This window comes from Phyllostomus discolor, chromosome 7 (genome assembly GCF_004126475.2).
Source record: "Phyllostomus discolor isolate MPI-MPIP mPhyDis1 chromosome 7, mPhyDis1.pri.v3, whole genome shotgun sequence".
In the NCBI taxonomy this organism is placed as follows: Eukaryota; Metazoa; Chordata; class Mammalia; order Chiroptera; family Phyllostomidae; genus Phyllostomus; species Phyllostomus discolor.
This window is the reverse complement of record NC_040909.2, coordinates 6882422-6907252: the sequence shown is the minus strand read 5'-3', so window position 1 is coordinate 6907252 and position 24831 is coordinate 6882422. Positions and strand designations below refer to the sequence as shown.

Here is a 24831-nt window from a genome sequence, read left to right as displayed (position 1 = left end):
CACTCTGCCTTCCTGTCTGGGGCGGGAGGGGTGGGCGGGACGGAGCGTGGCCATCGCTGGTCAAAGTTCCTCCTGCTGGCCGCGGCAGCCTGGGAGCTCGAGGGGGAGAGGCTGGTTAACCGTGTCCCCGAGGTGCTTGGGACACCAGCTCCAGGGAGCAGCCCCGGACAGGCAGGCTGCAGGGGCCGTGCCCCCTCATGATCTGTGTGCCCCGCTTCCGTGTGACACCCCGACAGCCTCTCAGCGGCGAGAAGATGAACTGAGCTTATGTGCATATACTGTGCAGGCCAGTGCCCAGCACACAGTAGGTGGCCACTGACAGGGGACGCCGTTACTAAGAGCCGGCGGGGGCCTGTCCCCAGAGTGCTTGTCAGCCCGGACACTGACTCACGGCTCCGTCTGGGCAGCTGTTTCCCCTCTACGGACAAGCCCCCCGGGGCAGGGAGGTGATGGGGTCTCAGGTCCCCATGGGGCCTCCCCCCTTTCTCCCTCTCCTGGGGTGGGAAACCAGCCCCTCTGGGCCCAGGTTCTGGGCAGCATCTCCCGGGCCGCTGTCCACCCCACTCGAGGGCTCTCTCTTGGGCCTTGTGCTTTCCCTTTGCTCCTGCCCCCACCCGGGCTGCTCAGGACACAGGAAGGGGGTCTCCTGGGGCGGGGGTTAGGGGGGGACTGGAGGCACTCACGTACCGACGCCGCTCAGGTAGGGGCTGATGCTCCGCCAGGCGCCGATGCTGCCCTGGCGCATGCGCTGTCCGACCGCCAGCTCCAGGTACAGGAGCGGCATTCCCTCCACGACGAGCATGATGAGGTAGGGCACCAGGAAACTCCCTGTGGGCACCCAGAGCCGACAGTCAGGTCGTCACCAGTGGGCTGGACTCCGCAACCCACCCCACCCAGCATCTCTGCCAACGTCCTTCCATCTTCCCACTTGTCCACGCACCTGTCCATCTTTCCACTCTCCCTCCACCCTTCTGCCCTCACACTCTTCCACCTTCCCGCTCATCCACCTTTCTGTCATGCCCCTTATCCATCCGCCATTCATTCATCTACCCACCCGCCCACCCCACCATCATACCATCCATCTATCCATCCATCCTTCTATCCTTTAACTTTTTTAAAAAAGATTTTATTTTATAGAGAAGGGAAGGGAGGGAGAAAGAGAGGGAGAGAAACATCAATGGGTGCTTGCCTCTCATGCGCCCCCTACTGGGGACCTGGCCTACAACTCAGGCATGTGCCCTGACTGGGGATCGAACTGGTGACTCTTTGGTTTGCAGGATGGCACTCAATCCACTGAGCCACGCCAGCCCGGGCTATCCTTTTCCGCTCATCCACCCATCTATTTCTTCGGCCGTCCTTCCATGGATGACATGCAGCCATGCGAGTGAAAATCTTTAACTACTTCCATCCTGGGTGATACACCAGCCCTGTCCTCAGCTCCTGGGGGGCCTCCCTCCACGCCCTGGTCATCCCGGCCCCTCTGCCAGAAAGCCCTGCTCCCAGAGGAGAGACAGAATCGACACCACGTCACACTGCAGAGCACCCCGCGCCCTTCCTGTGTGTTTAGGGTGTACTTCCTTGTGTGTACAGATTTCATTTTTTGCCTGCACGTCCTCTGGGATTTAGATCCCCACTTCCTTAGGTCGTTTTCGTTATCCACCCTAGTAAAATGAACTTAAGGGCTGGGCTAGCCACACTGTAACTGGATGCAGCTTTAAGAGAAGAGATCGGTCACGTAGCACACGAAGCTTTTATTCTGCTGGTCTCCAGAGGAACACACAGGGAATAAACCTTCCTGAGGCTTCCAAAAAAGCAAACGAATCTTTGCTCATCCCATGCTTAGTATAACTTCCTAAGTGTGCAAACTCTGGAATCAAGACCTGAGTCTCTGTAAGACACAGTTAAATCAAAGAATAGAAATTAAGACTGGACAGTCATGGGTCTTGTTTCTTATCTGCCATCCTGAACACTCAGCCAGGTGGGAGCTGAGCCACCGCTGGGCCACCCCCCTCCCTCGCCCTGCAGAAAGGTGTCTCCGTACCTTCCCGGGCTCCTCTCCACAGTGATGAGTCTATCGGGGTCCCCCACCCCCCTCCGGGGGTATCCCTGGCAGGAAAAGTTATGTTGGCACAAACCGCTTGGAGCGACAGTGGTTATTAAAAAAAGCTCACTTTCACCCAACGTGTTAAACGATAACCACGAGAGACCTGGCAAGGTCCACGAAAGGTTTGTCCCTTTGACAGGGCCCGCCCAATGGCCCCCTGCCCCATGGCTCACACCCGTGGGAGGCTGGAAGTCCTAGGCCTGGTGCCAGGCGGGGGCGTGGGGCTCTGCCGTCCTGCCCCTCCCACCCCCCAACCACCCAAACAAACCCACAGTTCTGGTGGATTTGCTCCACAGTCTTTTTCTTTTTTCCCCCAACAACCAGAACATGTGGACTTCCACATGCAGAGAACACGAACTTCAACTCCTGTCTCGCACTGTGTACCAAATAACTCCCCCCCCCCCCCCCCCCGGGTGCATCATAAGTTTGTATGGACAACTCAAACCCATGAAACTTCTGGAAGGAAACACAGGAGAAAATCTTTTGGACCTCCCGTTAGTCAACAGTAAAATGTGCCGTAGAGACAACGTCAGAAGCGTCATCTGCAAAAGAAGGTGTTGATTGATTGGACTTCCGCTTACACTTCTGCTCCGCGAGAGGCAGCGCGAGAAGAACGAGAAGTCAAGCTACAGGCTGGCAGGAAGTACCTGCAAGACACACATCTGATGGAGACTTTGTATCCAGAGCAGACAAAGGACTCTCAAAACTCAGTAAGAAGAAAAAAAAGAACCCGGTGGAAAAAAATGCCCCCCAAATTGGAGCAGGTATGTCGCCAAAGAAAACAGATGAATGGCAGACCAGCCCGTGAAAAGATGCTCAGCCTCAGCGTTCATGAAGAAAATGCAAACTCCGGCCACAGGGAGACGCTGCTGCGCACCCCGTGAGAACAGTGGTCCTGGCGGGGAGGGGCGGGGCGGGGCTGGGACCTCCCTTCCAGCTGTCGGGGGTGTGGGTGTGGGTGGGGGTGGGGGGTGTGGGAGGGGGTTGGGGGTGCTGCCCGATTCACGAATCACTTCATAACGCCAATTTGATCTTCGAAAAACCGAAGTGCGTAGGACACCGAGTGCTGGCGAGGCTGGGGAGGACTCCCAAAGCTGCTGGTGGAAGCATGGAATGCGGCAGCCGCCCTGCGGAGCAGTTCGGGGGTTTCTTACGGAGGTGAGCATGCGCCTGCTATATATACACCGAAGCCATTGCAGTCTCGGGTGTTTGCTCTAGGGAGACGGGCACTCACGTGCACACAAAGCCCATTCCCGGATGTTCACGGCAGCTCTATTCATAGCTGTCAAAAACAGGACACAACCTTCGGCGGGCGCACGGATAATAAACGCCCGCCCGTCTGCACACGGAATGCTGCTCAGCGACCAAAAGGAGCAGGACCGCCGAAGCTCCCAAGGACACCGGAGCGGCTTGGAGGCATCACGCCAGGTGGAAGGTGCTGGAATCATGAGCCCACGCACGGCGGGACTCCACGCACAGGACATTCTGGAGAAGGCGACACCGTGGGGTGTCGTCTGGTGGATATGCATCCACCAGAAGCAGATCTGAGGTGTGGGGACCCTGGGACTGGCTCTGAGGGGCACCGTGGTGTGACGGTCACCCAGCTGGACACATCTGTCCGCACTCCCAGAACTGGACACCAAAAGGAGGAAGTTCTTCTGCAGGTAAGTATATGTCAATAAAAAATATTTGCCTTGCGATCAACTTGAAACAAGTCCACTAACCACCCCTCACTCATGGGGCTGTGCCCCAGGCTCCTTGGATGTAAGAATCCGGATACTGGCCCTGCTCAAGGAGACCCTGGCATGGGGCAAGGCCAGAGAAGGGCACGGGAGATCAAACACCAAACATGGACACAGTCGGTGCCGCCGCTCCCGGGGCAAAGGTGGAGCCCAGTCCCCACCTGTGACCGTGCGCTGGCCAAGGACTTGCTTTGTCCAGTAGGATGTGGGCACAAGGGTGCCACAGTGGGTCCAGAGTCCAGGCCTCGGGATGCCTTGAAACTTTGCCTCCATTCTCCCGGAACAGGGTCCTGAGACCGCCTTGCATGAAACTTGATCCAGGCAACCTCGGGCCCGAGGCCCGTGGAGGAAACCCAAGTGCCCCGCCAATCGGGCACCAACTACCCATGTGGGAGGGGCCTGACCACACAAGTGGAGAAATGTGCGGCCCACCCAAGCACTGTGAGAAATAACTAATTTTTATTTTGGCCACTATTATTATTTTTTCTTAATACTTCACTGTGTATTTCTTAGAAATGAGGACATTCTCTGACATAGCACCAGTGCAATCAGCAAGATAAAAAAAAAAATTAACGCTGAGCCCTGGCTGGGTAGCTCAGTTGGTTAGAGCGTCATTGTCATCCCGAAACACCAAGATGCAGGTTCGATCCCTGGTCGGAGCACATATAAGACTCAACCAATGAATGCATCAATGAGCGGAACAACCAATGCATGTCTCTCTCTCTCTCAAATCAATAAAAAGTAATAGATCAATACATAATAAATCAGTAACATAAGTCAATAAAAATAATGCTGATGCAGGACTATTCTTTTATCTACAAACCTTTGAACTTTGGCTTTGTGTCTATATAGGGCAAGTCTGTATCGGCCTGCACCTCCCTCAGAAAGGAGGAGCCATCCTCAGAAAGGCGGCTCTGGACCTCCAGGGCGCTGCAGACCGAGATAAAGGACCCCGTGCGACAAGCCAGCAGCAACGGGCCAGCAGCGCCGCGGAATCAGCGAAAGCCCGGGCACTCTGACGCCTCACGTTGAGGCAGCCGCAGCTGTAGAGCTGCGTTCTCCTCCCGCAGAACACTTCACAGCCGGGGAGGGGTGGGGTGGCGACCACCGACGTGTCAGAAAGAGGAGCAGAGACTGGGACTGCCCATCGGCCAGGGTGGCTTTGGGTGCATAGATCTTGCTGCTAAGAATTCTTCAAAATTGGCGGGTGGCGATGCACCCCATGCTGTCAAAGTGGAACCCACGGACAGTGGACCAGGGCAAATTCAGAAATGGATTTGTGCCCATCAGCTGAAGTACCTGGGTGTCGCTAAGTATGGGGGGTCTGGTCTACATGATAAAAATGGAAAACGTGGCAGGTTTATCACAGCAGACTGCTTTGGGAGTGACCTTCAGAAAATATATGAAGCACATGCCACAAGTTTGTCTTGGAAAATTGTCTTGCAGCTTAAGAAATCTGGATCGTCATATGCAGTCTGTCCAGAAAGGATGCAACCACATTCTATGAAAAGTAGAGACATTGACTGAAGAAGACACAAGACACATGGTACACAGGACACTGACGCCTCAGTCCCCTTCAGAGTCAGCACCTTGGGACCTCATGTAGATCTCCCAGCATCCCTTCCACTGTTCAGAGCGCTCTTGAGGAAATCTGTTCGCTGGTAGCGGTTTGGAATCGCGTCCTCAGCAACTGCTGCACGATGTTCCTTCCACTCCGGTTGCAGAAGGCAAGGAATGAATTTTACCACGACACGCTTCATGCCAAAGTCCTGTGTCAACATCCCCAGATGAGCTTCCAGTTCTCGCACTGTCACTGACCTGTGTTGACTGCAGCCTGTACATGTTCACCATTCTCAGGAGTTCTGCTTGCTGCAGGCCTTCCAGAATATGGATCCCTTTCAACAGACTCTCAACCACCTTTGAAGCGTTTGTGCCACACTTGTATTTGCGCTGCACTCATTGCATCATCCCTGAAAGCCTCCTGAATCTTCTGAATAGTTCCCATGGAGGCATTCTCAAGATCAACACAAAATCGGATGCAGATGTGTTACTACCCTCACTCAGTCATTTTGAATGCGACGGCCACACAGTACACACGCTCACTGAGTAGCATCTACCATCCCCACTGCTTAGCACAGTGAGGGTGTCACTGTTCACACACGCTCATTCCAGGCCACTCTCCTTGGCTGCCAGGTTACCTCAATGTCACGCAAACCATTCTTGTCATATTAACAATGGCTGGACTTTTTCCGGACAGGCCTGGTATTCACAAGCGGGTGTATATACACGGAGAGATCAAGGCCTCGAATCTTCTTCTGAGCTGCAAGCTCCCTGACCAGGTGTACCCGACAGATCACGCGGCCTTGCTTATTGGTGCTGCCCAGAGGAATTCGTACAGAATACAAGAAAGACCCTAAACGATGTCACGGAGGCCCTGTGGCATTCACCAGGGCCAGCACTGATGCGCACAAGGGGCCAGCCCCGTCCAGACATGGCGACTTGGAAATACTTGGTGACGCTATGGCCCAGCGGCTTCATGGCCGCCTTCCGTGGGAGAATAATTTGAAAGACCTTCTCTATGTCAGAGATTCCAAAATGAGACCCAGAGAAAATCCTGCAGGTTTGAGGGACAAGCTTCTTCCTGAGAGAAACAAGCCAGAGGAAATCGCCGAGTACATGGAGATGGCGAAGGGACCGGACGCTGCCGAGAAACCTGTTTCTTGAGGTTCCCGGGACACGCCTTGCAAGGACTAACGCCTACAGGAAGGAAGGAAGGAGAATGGCAGACTGGCCCTTGGCGTTTCGGGGAATGGAAGTTTGGAAGCGAAAACTGTACCAAGGACGCGGAGAAGAGACACTGAGAAAAGCACAGGCTCTGGCGTGGATGATGAGGATGTCAGGTGCTCGTCCCGGAGGGAGGCAGCCGGCCCAGGAGCCACTCGCGGGCTGTGAACCGGTGGTTCCTGCCTCCCTCCCATTCAGTGTTTCTTCTTTTGCTATTGTAAGTGTTTTCGTGTGAGGCTGTGGGTGGGGGAAACAGGGAAATACCTATGTCTTTGAAAAACAAATGTTTCCTTAAAATAAGTACTTTTTATTAATGATTAGAGGCTAAGCTATACAATTTCAAAGTCTGTAGGTTGTATATGCTCTGTACGCTGTCCCGAGCTGTGTGTGAATTTCTGGACGCGCACAGAAAAATCACTGTGATGTGCACTTTCCCGGAGTGCATAGGAAATGTTTGACCAAGCCCTTCCTTTTAAGGAAACATGACATTTAAAATAGAGGGGTGTTTTCACCGGATACAAATACATAATCTGTGGTGGCCATTAAAAAAAAAATGAAAGGACCACTCTGAGGCATCAGAGCAGAGGCATTGGCTGCGAGAAACAGAAGGAATGTGTAGAAAACGTCTCGAACTTGAGCTCTTAGGGTCAAGGGGATGCTGTGTTTGCAGAACAGCACCAGACAGTGATGAAGAAAGGAGAAATCAAGAAGAAAAAAGATTAAAAGAAGAGGAGGAATATAATGGTTCATCTGAAGCTGGTGGAGGCAGTACGGGAAATGAAAACGATGTCCCTGAGAAGCGACCCCACAGCCCAGAGGCAGGGGGCGGAGAAGTGCAGTCGATCAGAGACCAGATGCAGCGTGGACAGGAGGCCCAAGAACGTTCTCGCGGAACGAGGACCGAGGAGAGGAGAGCACTGCGTCCACAGGGCTGGCGCGGGAGCGGCACCGCGCACACCTCCCGGTGCGGGCGGGGGAAGGGCTCACTAGTCCCAAGTGAAAGTGTTGAAGACGGATTTCGTACCCGGACACACAGCTCACAAAGTTTTCGGGTAAAAATCGCATATAATGTCATATAAACCAACGTGATGTCTTATTGATATAGGATACTTAGGAATGAATACAAACTAAGTCTGGCTGCAGAATTCTCTGTCACAGAACTAAACATCTGAAATGTCTTCACAGGACAGAGTAACGTCTATAGGGTTTTGAGTAAACATGATTTGACTCCTTCACGTGGGAAAGATACTCTGAGACGTGCTTAGAAAGGGAACCGCCCATTCGGTAGTCCTGAAAAAGGAGCCAGCAGGTAAACCGTAGTCAATCAGTGATGGATTAAAATGAAGAGCTTAAAAATAGAGAACTAACCAGCGGCAAACCCACTAAACAGGGTACTTGTAAAAATAACGGCGTTAATATCATTACAAAGTAACCCAAATGAGAAACGCAATCCTCGAATGGGAAGGCACGTGTAATATCAGAAGCAGAACAGCCACCGCTGTGGGGCTGAACCATCGGCACGGGAAACGGGGGAGGACGGGAACAAGGCATACACGCCCACGGCAGTTTTCAACTTTCAGTCTTGGTGCTGACGGTTAGAGCAAACACACACGCTTTTTCTTTAAAAGCAAAGTGAACTACTGGTGGACTAGAAATGGGATTTATACCTTTGAAATCACTTGGGGACAAAAAAAAGCAAAGGAGACATATACTTCGTTTTGTAAAAAGAGCAAAATAAAACCCAGTAAGAAGACGACGATAAGGCAGCCCAAACATGATGGAAAATGGCAGCAAACATAACATAGTAAATGTCAATAGAGCAAATTCTTCCACCAAAATATCATAATCATTTGGGCTGTAACCATGCGACACGGTACATGACATCAAGTTCCCCATTGGAGAAGGGGGAAATACGTTTTGTTACATCCATAAAGGGAATATTATGGAGCTAAGTCCATATTCTCAAATAATATTAAATGACCTTGGAAATGATAACCAGTTAAGTAAAAAAAAAAAAAGAAAAAAAGCAAGACACTAAATTACATATAAAAGATGGTTCTAATTTTTTTAAGCCAAAAATGTGTTGAGGGTCGTTTTCTCTGGGTGCTGAAATTTGGGGGTGATTTTGCATTTTATTTCTTTGTTGTATTTTATTTGTATTTCTCTATTTTCTAAATGTTCTACCATGAAGATGTATTCCTTTTGTAACCCCCAAACACACTAACTGGCCATTCCAGAGCATGTGGCTACTTACTTTCCTAATGATCACAGCCAGCGCCTTACCTGTGTGTGAAACCCAAGAATCGCTCTGGAAGAGAAATCCTTGTGTGTGGAATGGATCCCTGCAAGCCCTTCTGTCCTGCTCTAGCTCTTGGAGACCCACAAGAAGACAAATTGGAGTCAACCACGTTCAGGGGGAAGTTGACTCAGGCTTCCAAACTCTTCCCCTCCCTCCACGTACAGCCTTCATCCTCCTGGTGTGGCTCCACTGCAGGTGGGCGCTGCTGGCCCGATGAGCTGTGGCCCCACTCGGGTGCCTGGCTGGCTCCCATGAGCTCACTAGAGCCGGCTGTGCCCGCCTCTTCCCGGCCCCACATCCCGGGACATGACTTGGCTAGTTTGCCATTGGCCATTGTGGAAGTATTTACACCATGGCAATCAGCAAATGCTAGAAATTAGAGCCTCCTCCTCCTCCACCAAAAGCCAGTTTGTTTGACACGTGTAAAGTGTCACCCCAATGCCTGGTGTCCAGCAGCTGGTGCCTGGGAGGGGGCATCCTCTAAAGTGTGGTCCATGGCCCAGCGGCTTTGACTGGCGTCACTGAGGAGCTTGTGGGAAGTGCAGAATCTTGCCCTCCTGCGGATGGGTATCTCAGCCGGAACCCCTGGGGGTGGGGCCCCGCAGTTCACCAAGACCTGAGGCTAGAGAGCAGCGGCAGGGGCTCTGAGTAGGAGGGGGACACCCAGGCTTAGAGTGTCATTGTCCTGCAGCACGATCGGGTAGCCTTTGATTTTCCCCTCTTTATGGTTCAAATATCACATAGAGAAAAGTTAGGGGGGAAAAATCCATATTTCCAGCAGCCACACAACTGTTCTTACTTCTCCATGTCTCTCCCACAATTTGAGTTCGTGCTTAATAGAAAAGCCAGCCCCTGGCACGTTTTTCCCCTGCATACCAGTATGCAGCACATTTGCATCCTGACGTCCTGCCGAAGGGCTTAGACTTTGGCATGATCGCCAAGCCCTGCTGACTTTTTCCAGGAGAGATTTTGTGAGGTTCCTTCAGCTGCCCTTTCCCCCGCCTCCAGCCGGCATGCTGTACAGAGGTGGTGGGTATCTGGCATGTAATCTGCAGCATTAACATTCCTCACGCTGAGCCTGGCCCGCAGAGTGGGAAGAAACAAGCCTTGTGGTCACGGGTGCGGGCAGAGCCCGGCGGAAAGGGGTGCAATCCCCTAATCCGTTTTATTCTGGGAAGTATTTTGGCACCGCCTGGCTCTGCGGTTCATCAACAGCCCTTTGTTGACTGCGGGTGGGAGGGTCTCTGCGCCACTGGGAAGGAAGTTACACTCCCCTCTGGAGCCCTTTATGGTGTGGTCGGCTCACCCTTGAGCTTTAGGTAAAGCATGGGTCTGAAGACCTCCTGGGTCTGGGTGAGGAGGTAAATCACTTATGCACAGGCGACACTATCAGCGGCAAAAGGCTCAGGAACACCACCAGCATCGCCACCTCACGCACCCCACGGCTTTTCAGAACAGACCCAGCTCGTGCATCCAACAAATATTCACCCCGCGCCTCCTCCGACCCAGCCACTGTGCAGAGACGGGCCAGTGGGGGACTGAGAAACTTGAGAACAGCATGTAGGCCCGCAGGGGCTCTCGGGGGGTGGGGTGGGGGGTCAGGCAGTGTCAAAAGGGGACAGTGAGGGAGAGGCCTGGCCTGGGGACACCTGGGGTGGGGAGGGGGAGGGGGACTGCTCCAGGAGAAATCTGCCAGGGGTAGAGTGGGCGTGCCCCACAGAGCGCTGTTCTGAATGGCTGGGGGTGGGGTTAGAAGATGAGTGGCAGGAAATGAGGTGGATATCAGGGCAGGTGTGACGTGGTCAAGTCCTCGCTGAGCCGGATAAAGCCACTTAGTCATTATTCTATAGACACTTATGGCCGAGAGGGTGGCGTGCACCCAGCCAATATCTGTCCAACCCCCACCCATCCATTCACTCCCCATCCATCCATCCATCCGTCCGTCTGTCCATCCATCAACCATCATCCATCCATCCACCCATCTGTCCATCCATCCATCTTTCTAGCTGCCTATGAGCCGAATATACCCTACACCAGGCACAAGATTGTTTTTCTGTCGTTTTCTGGAGTCCTCAAGTCTTGAGGTTCCCACAGCAACTCCTTACATCAGGGGTGTCAGATTCATTTTCACCGGGGGCCCCATCAGCCTCCTGGTCGCCTTCAAAGGGCCGAATGAAACTTTAGGACTGTATACAAGTAACTGCTCCTTAGCTAGGGGCAAGGAGCTTGGCGCTGCCGCCGGGTGGAAACAAGGTGCCGGGCCGGATGAAACCAGGTGGAGGGCCGGCCCGGCCCTGCCTGCGCCCCCCTGCGGACTGTTCAGGAGAGGGTGTTGTGAGAAACCAGGAATGACGTCGTCGTGTGACAGCGAGGCGCACCTGGCGGCCACTGGGAAAGAGGAAAGGGGGCGCGGCTAGGTGTGCTGACACAGGACGGCGAGGAAACGGCAACCCCACAAATAAACACGTCAAAAGGCAGTGATGAAACTGTTACAGCAAATGGCAACCCACGGCCTCACGTAATTTTGATGTAGTTGTGCCCTTAAAATAAAAAGATTAAGAATGCACTATTTAAAAAAAAACTGTGGCTTAACCTTTTTGTTTTATTTTGTTGTGAGCTGGTGGGGGAAGGGAGGGAGAGCAGTGGTTTAGGTCTTAATCTTCTTAAATGGGTTCAGTTTTGTAAATACACTCTAGTTAACATCTTTCATTGTCCTTTCCCGTGAGACAAATTCATGCAGAGTATAGAAGACATCACACACACACACACGCACACACACACTCCAAGGTAAACAAAAACCACCCACATAACTATTTGTGAACACTTTAGTATGGTTCTTTCACTCTCTTGTCTCTGCCTCTTTTAAATTGAGATCATTCATTTTATTCGGCACTGACTGTGACTTTTCCTCCCCCCACGTAACATATGCAATGAGAACATACATGACATCTTTTCGAAAACACAACCTTGGTGGCTAGGAAGTTTCCGTGTTTACTGAACCAGAATCCCTTTGAGTGGAAGGCTTAGGAGGTTTCCATGCTTTGCTTTCATTAAAAGCTGGAGACTGCCCTTTTATGGTCTACCTTCTGTCAGAACTCTCATTACTTCCTTTAGGTAGAATTTTAGAAATGGAACAACTAAGAAAAACATTTTTTTTTGTAATGTGGAGACGTCAATCCCTCCGCCTTCTAAAAAGGCACCTGGCCTCCGTGGGGCTCTCTGGCCTGCCACGGACGGCGTCTCCCGCTCTCCGAGCATGACAGCATGAGCTGTGTGTCGCTGTCCGGCTGTCTAGTGAGCATGCTGTGATGATGCTTTAGGGAAAAAATTGTGTTAAAAAAAAGGCAGAAATAGAATGAATGAATCGCCATCCTGCTCTCTTTGGTTCCAAACCAAATCAATCGTTTTCTAAGGAATCTAAAGAAATAGCTCCAGCCCTGAGAGCAGTGTGGCTCACTTGGTGGGGCGAGGTCCCACAGAGGGAGAGGTGGGATTCCAGGTCAGGGCACCTGCCTGGGCTGTGGGTTCGGTCCTGGGTCAGGGTGCATGCAAGAGGCAACAGATGGATGTTCCTCTCCCTCTCTGCCTCCCTCCCTTCCTCTCCCTGTAAAAGGAAAGAAGGAAGGAAGGAAAAAAAAGGAAGAAATAAAGAAGAGAGAGGAAGGAAGAAGGAAGGAAGGAAGGGCAAGCTCAAGATCCTTTTATCCGAGTTTCTAATCGCGCTGCCAAGGAATCTAAGTTTCACATGTAAAGTAGTGGAACCAGTTCCTGTCGAACTAGTGAGTGTCACACTCACTGGCATTCAGACCATTGCCACCTCTCCTCCAAATAGTGTCCCCCGCGCCTCCTAGAGCCTCAGCCTGGCCAACAAGCGTGTGGTGGGGGGCTTGGCCGCCCCTGGGAAGGGGCTGGGGTTGCCGAAGGCGTGGGGGGCGGCTTTGGACGGGGCTCCGGGTGTGACCTGAGATGCCCCGGGTCCGACCGCCTGCCCTGCAAAGCCGCGATCGCACTAACACTCTCCCAGCCTCGGTTTACTGGGGTGGAACGGGGGACGCGTCCCAGCGCGCACCCTCGGGAGTGTCGGGGCTGAGCGCCGTTCAGCACGGAGTGCGCGCCGGTGACAGCCCCGCCGGGGACGCGCGGACCCGCACTCACCTCCGCCGTACATCTGGCACAGGTAGGGGAAGCGCCACACATTGCCCAGGCCCACGGCGTACGAGATGCAGGCGAACACGAACTGCAGCGGGTTGGCCCACAGCGGCCGCGCTTTCTCCATGGCCCCCAGCTCGCGCGCTGGCTTCCCGCCCCGGCGCCCGCACGTCTGTTTCGGTGCGCGGCCGCCAGGAGCGCCGTCCTGCCCCGGCTCAGCTTGGGGGTGGCCAGCGCCGCAGACGCCCGGCCGCTTTTTAATTGCTAATCTCATTAACTGCACGCCCGTCGGAGGGGCCAGGCTGGTAAATGGATGACGGCGAGCCCCACCCCGCCTAGCTCCCGGGCAGGGCAGGGCAGGGCAGGGCGGCAGCTGGCGGGATAGAGGGCGGTGCCCGGTCCCCTCCAGCTCGAAGTCGGGGCCTGTGGACGAGCGAGCGGTGGGCTCCTTGGAGTGGTCCGGCTCCCTCCGCCACCCCTGCATCATTTACTGAGTGCTCACTGCGCGCCAGGCGTCGGGGACAGGGCTGTGAACCTGCCTGCAGCTGACATTCTAGTAGAGGGACTGGGTAAAATGTCCCATTTTCAACTGTTATGGACCCACGGAGCCGGCGATTTCATCTGGTTCATTGTAGCCCCACATGTGATGTAACACCGTGAGAAGCAAGGCAGGCAACTGAGGCAAAGCAAGGGGGGGTAGCAGCTTCAGAGGTGGGTGGGCCCGGCCCTGGAGGGCTTCCCAGAGGAGACTTGACATTTGCTCAGGGACAGGAAGGAAGCAAAGGCCCGCGGCACTGCAGTAATGCGGGGTCTGTCTGGCTTCGGTCTCCGCGGTGCCGCTGACTTCTCGGAGCCTGTTTCTGCATCTGTCATGGGAACGAACTTCAGCCCCTCCCACGGGCTCACGTGAGAACAAATCGGTAACTTAGCTTCTCGGCACATAGTAAGTGCTCAGTAAAGGGGCCATGACTGTAAGTCCCCAGGAGGCTGCGGGAATCCATGTGTGACACACTGTATAAGTTCATACGGATGACACGCTGTGGACAGGGCCTGGTCTGCGGTAAGAGCTAAGAACCTGCCTGGTAAGCAAATACATACATACACGCCATTAAAAAGAAGTGAGAAGCCAAGTTGCCGGGGGAACTCTTCCTTGAAGCCAAAGTGAAATCACCCCTTTGGGACAGTCCCACACTGGGCTTTCCCTGGAGTTCCTGCTTGGCTGGTGGCAGAGGAGGAGGGGGGTATGGTGGGGAAGGTGGAGGCTCCTCAGACACATTGCTTGCCCTTGCACTTTCCACCTCCAGAAAAGCATAGCAGGAAAGCCCAGCAATCCAGCAGGAGAAACTCTGTTGATTTTTTAAAAACTCTGGATTCTTGCCCTGGCTGGCGTAGCTCAGTGGATTGAGTGTGGGCTGGGAACCAAAGTGCCGCAGGTTCGATTCCCAGTCAGGGCACATGCCTGGGTTGCAGGTCATGGCCCCCAGCAACCGCACAGTGATCTTTCTCTCTCTCTCTCTCTCCCTCCCTTCCCTCTCTAAAAATAAATAAATAAAATCTTTAAAAAAAAAAAACAAAAAAACCCTCTGGATTCTAGAGTGTTTTTTTTACCCCTTGTCTTCTCCCTGAAGGAACCCTGGTTTTTATTGCTATAGGCTGGGTTTCAGCTGCCCTGACCTTTGCATGAATGGACTCGGATGGTGTGTGCCCTTCCGTGCCTGGCTCATCTGTGGGCTCGGTCATGTCCCTGCCCGTGTGCCGCTGCAGGCTGCTCCTGCTCACGGCTCCGCAGTGCTCCGCGGCGTGGGTGCACTCTGGTCTCTGACTTGTGGATGTTCCTGTCGTCTCCAGTGTGGGGCGCTGATGAGTGGAGTGGTAATGACATTCTGACTGGCGTCGTGGCGGGGCCACTCTGGGCCGCATGCGTCTGTGCCGGCCACAGTGGGTGCTGCCCAGCTGTTCCGAGAGAGGCTGTGCCAGTTCGCACTCCCACGGGTTTTGGTTGCTTTGCGTCCTCACTGACTCGTCATTCTGCATTGAGAGGTCTCCCCAGTCTCGCACCTGAAACCTGTGTAATTGTGTTAACCGGTGTCCCCCCAGCACCTTCAAGAAAAAGAAAAAGAAAAAGAAAACGAAGACATTCCACTCAGTGTAGGCCGTTAGACAGACGTGAGCAGAGAAAACACAATGGACCAGTGGCGGGAGGTCACCAGGGCGGAGGGCCCCGGACACCTAGCTGTGAGCAAAACTGGGAAGACAAGGCCCTCACCCCTCGGGTGACCTTTCCTCCCCTAGCTTATCGCTGATCGTGCATTTTGAACCCTCTGCATTTTTCTCGCTAAAGGTAACATCTAGGCCTCAGTGGTATTTCAGCTCCAGGCCCAGAAATGCGGGGAAACCGGACAAGTGAAGCCACAGCTGCCTCAGGACCAGCTGCTCTGACTAATGACCCCCGGCGCCAGCTGGTCGGTGCAGACCAGGACCCGGAAAGAGCACACCTGGAACACGGATGAAGATCTCCTGAGATCCTCCCTCGAGAGCGCCCCTAAGATCCTGCCCATAGGACACTCCAAGGGACCCCACGAGACCTGCAACCAGGGGAGCAGCAGGCAGTGGCAGCTCGTCCCAGGCTTAGCCCCTGAGCCTGTCTCTGGGACCCCCTTTCCTCCAGCTTCTCAGTGAGCCCCAGCAGCCCTGCCTGGGCCCTCCGGTGGCTCCTTCTGTCCCAGGCCCTTCCTGGTTTCACTGTACCAGCTTTGTAGCAAACGTCCTTCTGACCGTGCTTTTGCCATGGCCGATACATGGTTGCTATACTGCACTTACCTCTTGACTGAAACCTTCCCTCTGCAGACATAGGTGGCTCACTGTGGCTTTGAGTTCTATTTTTTTAACGTGCATATCTTTTATTTTTTCATTATTCGTACCAAATATTTTGCATTACCATGTATCCCCCTTGTACCTTCTTCCACCTCCATGCAACCCCTGCCCCCCACAATCACCACACCGTTGTCTGTGTCCAGATTCCTTCCTTTTCTTTTTTGCAATCTGCCCTGCCATCCTCCCCTCAACCCAAAAAGCAGCTGCCAGCCTGCTCTCCGACTATGAACCTGTTTCTGGTTTGCATGTTAGTTCAGTGTGTTCATTAGATTCCACGTATGAGTGAGATCATATGGTATTGTCTTTCTCTGACCGGCTTATTTCACTTAGCACAATGTTCTCCCGGTCCATCCCTGCTGTTGCAAAGGGTAAAATTTTCTTCTTCTTTTTTATGGCCGAGTAGTATTCCATTTATAAATGTCCCATAGTTATTTTACACACTCATCCACTGGTGGACCCTTGGGATGCTTCCAAATCTTGGCTATTGTAAATAATGCTGCAATGAACATAGGGGTGCAAATATTCCTTCATTAGTGTTTCGGGTTTCTTTGGATGAATTCCAAGAAATGGAATCGCTGGGTCATAAGGCAGATCCATTTTTATTTTTTTTGAGGTAACTCCACGCTGTTTTCCACAGCGGCTGCACCGGTCTGCATTCCCACCGACAGTGCCCGAGGGCTCCCCTTTCTCCACACCCTCCCCAGCACTTGCTGCTTGTTGATTTATTGATGATAGCCATGGTGAGGGGATATCTTATTGTAGTTTTAATTTGCACGTCTCTGACGATTAGTGACATTGAGCATCTTCTCATGTCCGTTGGCCATCTCTATGTCCCTTCCCCGATGCCGGGAAGGCTGCTCACCTTTCCTTCCACAGGCTAATGGGGTTGTTTGGATGCCGTCTTTCAGGAAGGGCCTGTTCAGGCCTTTTGCCAGCGCTTAATGGGCTTGTCTTTTCCCCCCTGACTTCCGGCTCCCTCTGTATTCCGGACACGGACACGGACACGAGTCCTCTGTCAGTTCCACGTCTTGCCCCTTTCTGCTCTGAGCCTGTGAGTTGCCTTGTTGTTGCCAGTGGTGTCTTCTGATGACCAGATGATCTTAATTTGAACAAGGTCAAAGTTACCCATCTTTTCCCGTAGGGTTCTCCTTTTAGTTTGAAATGTACACGTCCTGTTGCATGCAGGAATGACTCCTTTACCAGCAACCAGGTCATGGAGCTGTTCCTGAGAACTTATATTTGTGGCAGAGTCAGTCTCAGGAATCCAGAGATAGGGCTGCCTTTGTGATGTCGTTGAGTAGTGTTTTTTTAAGATTTTATTTATTTTTAGAGAGAGGGGAAGGGAGGGAGAAACAGAGGGAGAGAAACACCACCCATTGCCTCTCGAACACACCCAACCGGGACCAGGCCCGCAACCCAGACATGTGCCCTAATCAGGAATTGAACCGACGACCTTTTGCTCTGTGGGATGTCGCCCGACCATCTGAGCCATGCCAGCCAGGGCTGTTGCTGAGCAGTTTAGAAGGAGGCACGTTGCTGCCTCCAGCTTATCTGCTTCCCACACTCTCCTTCTCACAAATGAGTTTCCCCAGCTGGCACCTGGCTCCTCGGGGCATGGAGGAGCTGGGCGCCTCAGAGAGATGCCCTGCAGAGTGTCTGCCACCTGGGACAGCAGGCTGCTTGGACTTCGTGGGTTTCACAGGAGCAAGGACCCTCTTCCTCTCCCCACCCTCCGTGGGATCAGGCCCCTCCCTGCACTCACACGGCCAGGCCTCCCAGAGCCTGCCCAGGGCCTGCAGCCCCCGGTGGGGCGGTGGGGCTGTGGAGCACAGGGAGACCCTCCCAGACAGTCCCGCAGCAGGACCTCATCGGCGGGGGCAGACTCTCAGGGCTGCCCACACCTTCCTGCAACCCCTCTGAGCGCTCTCGTCTGACCCGACCTGAGCCTGCTCTGGCTGCTGGACGTGGAAAGAACCGGCCTGGGAGGGTGGGGGTACGTCCGCAGGGAGCTGGCTGAGCAGGCCGTGCAGTTCGGCCGGGTGGCTGGCCGCCAAAGCTCTGATGGGTAGCCTTCGCCAACATCCGAGGGGTGAATATTCCCACAATTCCCGGCTCCCAGCGTGGAGCCCCCGAAGGTGGAGTTGGGGAGGGGCACCCCGCTGGGTGGACTCGCCACCATACGTCTGCAAGAGCTCACCTAATAGGGTGGTAAATAATTAGGAGGTGGGGCTGTGGGGCATTTATCACCTCCGTTTGAAATCATTCATGTCACTTAGTTTTAAAATAATGGCCCCGTTTAACCATCAGCTCACAGATTCCTGAAAGTGTACCCGTGGGCCCCGCCAGCCTGTTGGGGCTGGCCTCAGCACCCCTGACCCCCTGGGCCCCGGGGCCAGGCAGCTGCTCCGTGAGGCAGAGCTGCCAAACCGGACACAGCTCCTGGGAGGAGGACAGGTGCTATCTGATCCCCAGAAGAGGGTGGGGACAGAAGGGACGGCCGTGACTCGGCCGCACGGGTGTGGCGGTGGCCTGGCGCCAGGGTGCCATCTTCCTGCTGCGCCGGTGTGCTCACCCCGGGGAACCCACGGTGACCTGCCCCCATTCGGTCTGTGGCTCCCACTTCCCCACGAGGTAAAGTCCAAAGTGCTCAGCCTGGTCCGTAAAGCCCTGAGGAATTTCCATTTTTAATCGGGCCCTGGGGAATTTGACCCTTGCTCACCTAGGCTCCGGGAGAAGCTAGACTTTTCACCTCCTGGAGCACGTGCAGTTCCGTACCTCCGGGCAGGTGCTGCAGCCAGGAATGCCTTCTTGCTTCTCCTCCCCCGAGAGGCCCGTCTGGCCTTCTCGACCCAGGTGACACAGCACCCTTTTTAAGAAGCCCCAGCACCCTGCACCCTGCACCCTGCCTGCAGCAGATGCCCCCAAGCCTGGCGTGCATCTGTGGTTTCCGAGGCTGTCCGTGCTGCCCCGCAGGGCAGGCCACACGTGCCCTCTGCCCCGCGGCTGCAGCGTGCCTTCCTCAGCTCCCCTCCCGCCCCCACGTGCGGGGCTCCCGGCTGGGCCTCGGTAAAGGGTAGTCCACGCAGGAGAACCCTGCGGTGGAATCTGAGCACTTGGGTATAAATTCACGCTCTTGTCCCACGGCCCCGATGGCCCCATGACATCCGAATTTCAGGGTGTTTCCACAGACGGTCCAGTCGTTATTGCCTCCTACGCTGTGCCAGGGGCCTGCCAGGCTGGGGCTCCGGGCAGAGCCTGTGGGCGGCACCGTCCTCCCGCCCTGCTGGCCAAGGCGCCCGCTCGCTCTCCCTCTGCGAGGCAACGCTGGGGATGCTGGGGGACCGGCCCCGCTCGGGGGGTGAAGAGGAGTGTCCTCCCAACAGCCCGGGGGAGCCCTGACTCAGGGGTGTGTGTGCATACATGTGTGTGCATATATGCATTTGCATGTGTGTATGAACATATGTGTGTGAGTGTGTGATGCTGAGGAAGTGCCATCGGTAGCTCCTCGAAGCCACGCCGGCTGCAAGGCGGGAAACGCAAATACCTTCTTCTGCCCCCCCGCCCCCAGCGCCTCCCGCTGCCTTTCTCGTCTCCTGGGACGGGGGCCCTGCTGGGTCCTGTCTCCAGCCCCCGTTTCCTCAGTGCCTCCTGCCGGCCTGGACCCCAGGGCCAGCCGTTTCCTCATATCCCCTCCCACCCACCGGTGTCCCCAGTCCCGTCACTATCTCTCAGCCTGTGCCACCCGAACTCGAGGACCTCTGGGACCCCTCGACTGCTGTGAGGGGTTCTGGAACAATCTCAGAGCTGCGGTGCAAACACGAGACATGGACCTCAGCAGGGCCTTGATGCTGCTCGCCCCCGCGGGGCCATCCCTGGTGGAAGCCCCGTGGCCCCGGCCCAGGGTTCCAGCCCCTCTCTGCGTGCCTCCAACCTCCCTTTCCAACCCCCCGCCCTCACTGACAACTTATCTGAAGTCCTGAGAGCCATGCAGACGGCTAGACAGCTGCAGGACACCCGAAGGACACCCCCCCGGGCTGGGTGCCCCTCCCTGGGCAAGGGCCTGCTCCTTGCTCTCCCACCGCCATCCCTGCTCTCCCCGGCACTACGGATTGTGTACACGTGTGTGCACGTGCGTGCGTGCATGCGTGTGGCCCACAACGTTGAGCACAACTCATAAAATAGCTTCAACGGACAGGACGCCCACGTCAACAGGACTGCGAGAGGAAGCCGATGACCTCGCCCTCAGGAGGGGGACCTAGGCACTCCTGCATCCATCCGCAGTAGAGGACAGCGAAGAATGAGAAGGAAACCTCAGGAAGTAAAAATAATATGGATCGTTACCGTAAGAACCAAGTGGATCTCCTAGAAATGAAAAAGTTGATACTTGAAATTGGAAGCTCAGTGGGCGGGTTTAAAACTGGATCAGTTATGACTGAGGAGAGGTTCGATGAACTCAGAGATAGGTCAGAGGGCATTTTTCTGGAGCACTGCATGGAGAGATAAGGAGACAGACGTATGAAAAAGCAAAGGCATATAAATACGACATGTGGGGAAATAGAACCTCCTAGATGCTGACCTAGAATTCTAGGAGGAGAGAGAGGGAAACTGGGACGGGGCCATAATTAAAGTACCAAGAGCTCAGCACCTCCCACCACAGATTCATGCAGCCCAGTGGTTCCTGTGTAGGGTTTCTTAGAAGGGAAAGAAATATCCGAGTACATCAAGGTCCGTCGTCGTCATCATCATCATCATCATCATCATCATCATCATCATTGTGATGCTCTTAATCATGTCAGAGTTCTCACTGTGAGAAGTGTTTGATTGGTGGGATTTTGAGAAAACGAGGCAGAATTTAAATCCTGAACAGGCAGGCCAGCAGGTAACTTAGGAGAGCTGTAAGGGTTAAAATGTCCTAAGGTGGTGAGTGACTGTAGCCTTTGTGAACGCTTGCCACGTAAACATTTTAGGTTGTCCCCAGATGCTCCCGATAGCTCTAGCTCGCTGGGGCCCAGGCAGCGTCCCTGCGCTGCATCTGGTGGTGACAAACAGAGGTGCTTTGGGGGCAGGTTTCCATTGTTAAAATCTTCACGACGTTAACTCCTGAGGAGACCAGGCTGACTGTTGACATTGCAGAACGTCCTCCACTCAGGGTTTGTCTGATTGTCTCACAGGGGGTCACCTCACACCGCCTGTCCCCCCCTGGAGTGTGCCCACTGTGGTCCGCATATGGTCTGTACCACACAGCACTGCCCACTGGCTTGGGCCATGCCGGGGGAAATGGGTATGACCTTTCCAGGTTTACATTTGCCATGAACAAAACCGGAGGGAGTACCAGCCCTCGTCACGGAACACTTCCAGGCCATTTGGACTCTCGGGCAAATCTGACAAGAGGCAGAGGGGCCCCAGAATGACGAGGAGTCACCGGCCAGGCCTGGGGACAGGGTGGCCTTTAGAGCTGGCCCTGGCCCCGCATCCCGCCCTGCTTTGCTCTAAGACATGGGAACACCAATGGGACGGGACACCGTGGCAGCTGTAAACAGGAGAAAAGGACAAGCAGTCTAAGGTTTGAGAGCGAAGAACCCTTAACCTGAAATACCGCAGGCGAGTGTTGAAATGCACATTTGCATGTACACACGGGCATTTCACCAACACACTCTGGGAACCACTCGGGGCTCCGGGGGACAGGGAGGCACAGCGGAGAAATAAATAAAAGGGACACGCTGTGTCCTTGTGTCCATGTGCCCCTTTCAAAGGACCACGGTTTCGACAGAGCAGCCTGACAAGGATGTTCTGGGCACCAGTGCTCATGCTTCCAGAGTGACTGATTTGGGTAAACACCACCCAGGGGGCCTCGTCCAGAGAGGGACACGCAGGCCTGTTTATCAGGTCGGACGGGACAGATGCAGGAACAAGCTGATGTGGGAAACGCTGTGGCCTCTCCCCATGACCACTCAGCTGACCGCCCCCCCCTCCCCCCGTCAGGGAGACTGGGCCACGTTCCACGCAAACCCCTGGCCGAGAGCAGGGATGCACCCTCCCGTTCCTCTTGTTGGTGTTGGCTGAGCATGTCCCTGCCCCTCAGGTGTGTTTGAGGGGGACAGGCGGTCAGGACCAATGAGAAGGTGCAGTCTGGTGCAGAAAAACAGACGGGGCGCTGTGAAAATATTTCCCGGGTCAGAGTGTCCCTGGGGCGGCGCTGCCTCGGTCAGCGGCCCCTGAGGACCATGCCGGTGTCCCGCTGGGCTGTGCCGGCCTGTTCTTTCCTCTCTCAGCAGGACAGCCCTCGGGACCCCATCTGCCAGGAAGCACGCGGGGCTGCCTCACAAGCTCCACAGTTCAAGTTATATCAGATCCCTTCCCTCTCTCGGTGCCGACACGGGGTCTGCGGAGGAGCACAGACCGCACCGGGGGGCAGGCGAGAATGCAGAGTCCCAGGCCCGCCCCCTCCTCTTGAGCCAGAGCCTGGTTTTAACAAGACCCCCAGGGGTGTGGGTAGGCACGTTGGAGTCTCCGGGGTGCCCTGGGGTCTTCGTCCTGGCCCCACGTTAGAGTCCTCTGTTGAGCTCTTAAAGCACCAGTGCCGGGTTCTCTGCGGAGTCTCTTGAACGCTCGCTTTGTGACACTGCGCGGTGGCTGGCGAGGCTCCCTTTCCCCACGGGGGCCGGGGTGGGGGTAAGAGCCTTCTCACTAGTTCTCTGTGTTTATTTTATTGATGTCTGCAGAATCCCCCTCCCTGTCCCATCGTCCCTAACGCCTGCGTTTCCACCTTTTCCATGTCTTCCCCAAAATGCATTCAGGGTCAAGAGGGAAAAAACAAAAACCTTCAAGGTAATGTGGTTGCAAATGCAGCACAGATTTCTTCTGCTGAACCGGAGGAGCCCAGAACCCGTTCCCCGCTTGCCCGGGTGCCGCCTTGCCCGGAGCAGCTGGCGAGGGCTCTGGGGGTGGCTTTGCTGGGCTGACGCAGACCCACCGGTTGGTATCCCGAGGCGCTCGGCGCTTCCGAAACTGCCCCTCGGACTCGCCCGTCCCCCTCCCCCAACGTGCAACCACCCGAGTGACCCTTCGTCCTGCTCCACCAGTTGTGCTTCTCACGTGCTCAGTACCTCATACATGATGACGTGCACCTAAGTGGCTGCCCACGTGCAGTGGGGCACTCGGCTAGAATGCTGGAGCTCGTAGCCACAGCCCAAGTGAGGACAAAGGGCCATTTCCGCCCTCCCCTCTCCTTGTCTTCCGGCCGCCCCAACGCCGAGATCCCCTCCAGCCTAACTCTTAGGGGGGCTGTTTCTTAGGTGGTCGTTTTCACCGTGGGTGCACAGTGTTCCCCCTCCTCTGTATGTTCCATTGTAGCCTCCGGATCCCTCCTCCCAGCCCCACGCTTTTCCCTCCAAACCCCGTTTCCTCGAGGTTTCTTGGTCATGCTCCCCCCAGGCAAAGGGAGTCCCTGTGTTATCAGATGGGGTCAGCATGATCAGGGAGGTACGGCTGGGGACCAAAGTCCCTGTGTTCAGACCTTCTCCGTGGTCACTTAGCGTCCCTGCTGGCTGTCGCAGGGGTGGCCAGTGCCCTTCCAGACCCCACTAGCCACCCCTTTCTTTATGGTTTTAGCCTCTGTCCATACGTCCTGAAAACGTAGCCCGGTTTTGAACTTTATGCAGATGGAACCACAATGTCTGTCCTTGTGGCGTTTCAGTTTTGTTTAACGCCTGACATGTGCCCCCCCCACCCCCCCGGGCTCCGTGTGCCTGCGATGGGTGTGTCCCCCTGCTGGGGACACTCACTCCGATGGTAGGGACGGTGAATTTCCAGTGGAACGCACTCTCTGATTCCGTCCACAGGCCGTTGTTGAGACCTGCCTTACGGCCCAGGGTGCAGCCAACTTTCACCAACGTCCTGCAGGTGCTCGCAGAGGGGGAAGCGAGGCCACGTGCCGGGAGGAATGTTCCCGCTGCTCCGGAGGCCAAGTCCGCCAGCGCCTGGCTGCTGCCTCCCGTGTCTTCACCGGTGTTTTGTGGAGAGAAGCGTGCTACTATCTTCCACTTTTCACTGTGTCAGCTTTTACTTTACAGAGTTTGAAGCTATTTGGGGCCATCAAACTCTGGAGCTGCACAAAAGTGAATTTCTGTTTTAACTTGATCTTTATGGTGCTTTTCCCCCCGTTACTATTTAGTCCTCTTACACCCCCTCCCCCCAGCGATCAGCACACTGTTGTCGGTGTCCATGAGTCCTTCCTGCTCAATCCCCCCACCCCCTAATTCCGTTCCCCCATGAGCTGCCGTCCTGCTCTCCATCTATGAGTCTGTCTCTGTTTTGCTTGTTAGTTCCGTTTGTCCATCAGATTCCACATGCGCGTGGAATCACATGGTACTTGTCTTTCTCTGACCGGCTTATTTCACTGAGCGCCATGTTCTTTCTCCAGGTCCATCTGTGCACCATCCATGCACATTTCTGTTGTTCTGAACCACGAAGTTTGTGGTCATTTTTACTCCAGCCCTAGGAAACTAACATACCTACTATGTGATTTATTTGCTGCTGTTTATTATTTTCTATATTCCCTCCCTGTTAGTTCCATGAGGGCACAAATCATTATTTGTTCACCATGCGTTTCAAACACCAGTGCCCAGCACAGAGCAGGCATTCGAGCCTGAAAATGACTTGGTTTTACTCGTGCAGAGAGCGGTAGACGCCAGTTGCAGAGCTCTGCGGTTTAGCTGGATGGAGGGCCGGCGCCGTCATCACACGCAGGAGTGCTGCCCGACGCCGAAGCGCCGACCGGGACACGCATCGGTGCGGGTGAGCCCGGAACACGCTGCTGAGCGAAACACAGACAGACATAAAGGAGAGCGCACTGTGTGGTCTTGTCAGACGAGATTCTA

At 54.8% G+C, this 24831-nt stretch overlaps 1 protein-coding gene and 1 pseudogene across 1 annotated transcript in view; one reads left to right on the top strand and one right to left on the bottom strand.

Annotated features, from left to right (window-relative positions):
• The window catches only part of SLC6A20 (solute carrier family 6 member 20), a 30154-nt gene extending 16739 nt beyond the window's left edge, over positions 1-13415 (bottom strand). Inside the window, exons 1-2 of the mRNA XM_028518347.2 lie at positions 13085-13415; positions 688-828 (exon numbers count right to left, since the gene is read on the bottom strand). Coding sequence (XP_028374148.2) covers positions 688-828; positions 13085-13352 — 409 coding nt within the window. The 5' untranslated portion in view covers positions 13353-13415. The remainder of the gene's footprint in view (positions 1-687; positions 829-13084) is intronic.
• On the top strand, positions 6081-6798 carry LOC114501756 (annotated as a pseudogene).
• Positions 13416-24831: the final 11416 nt, after the last annotated feature.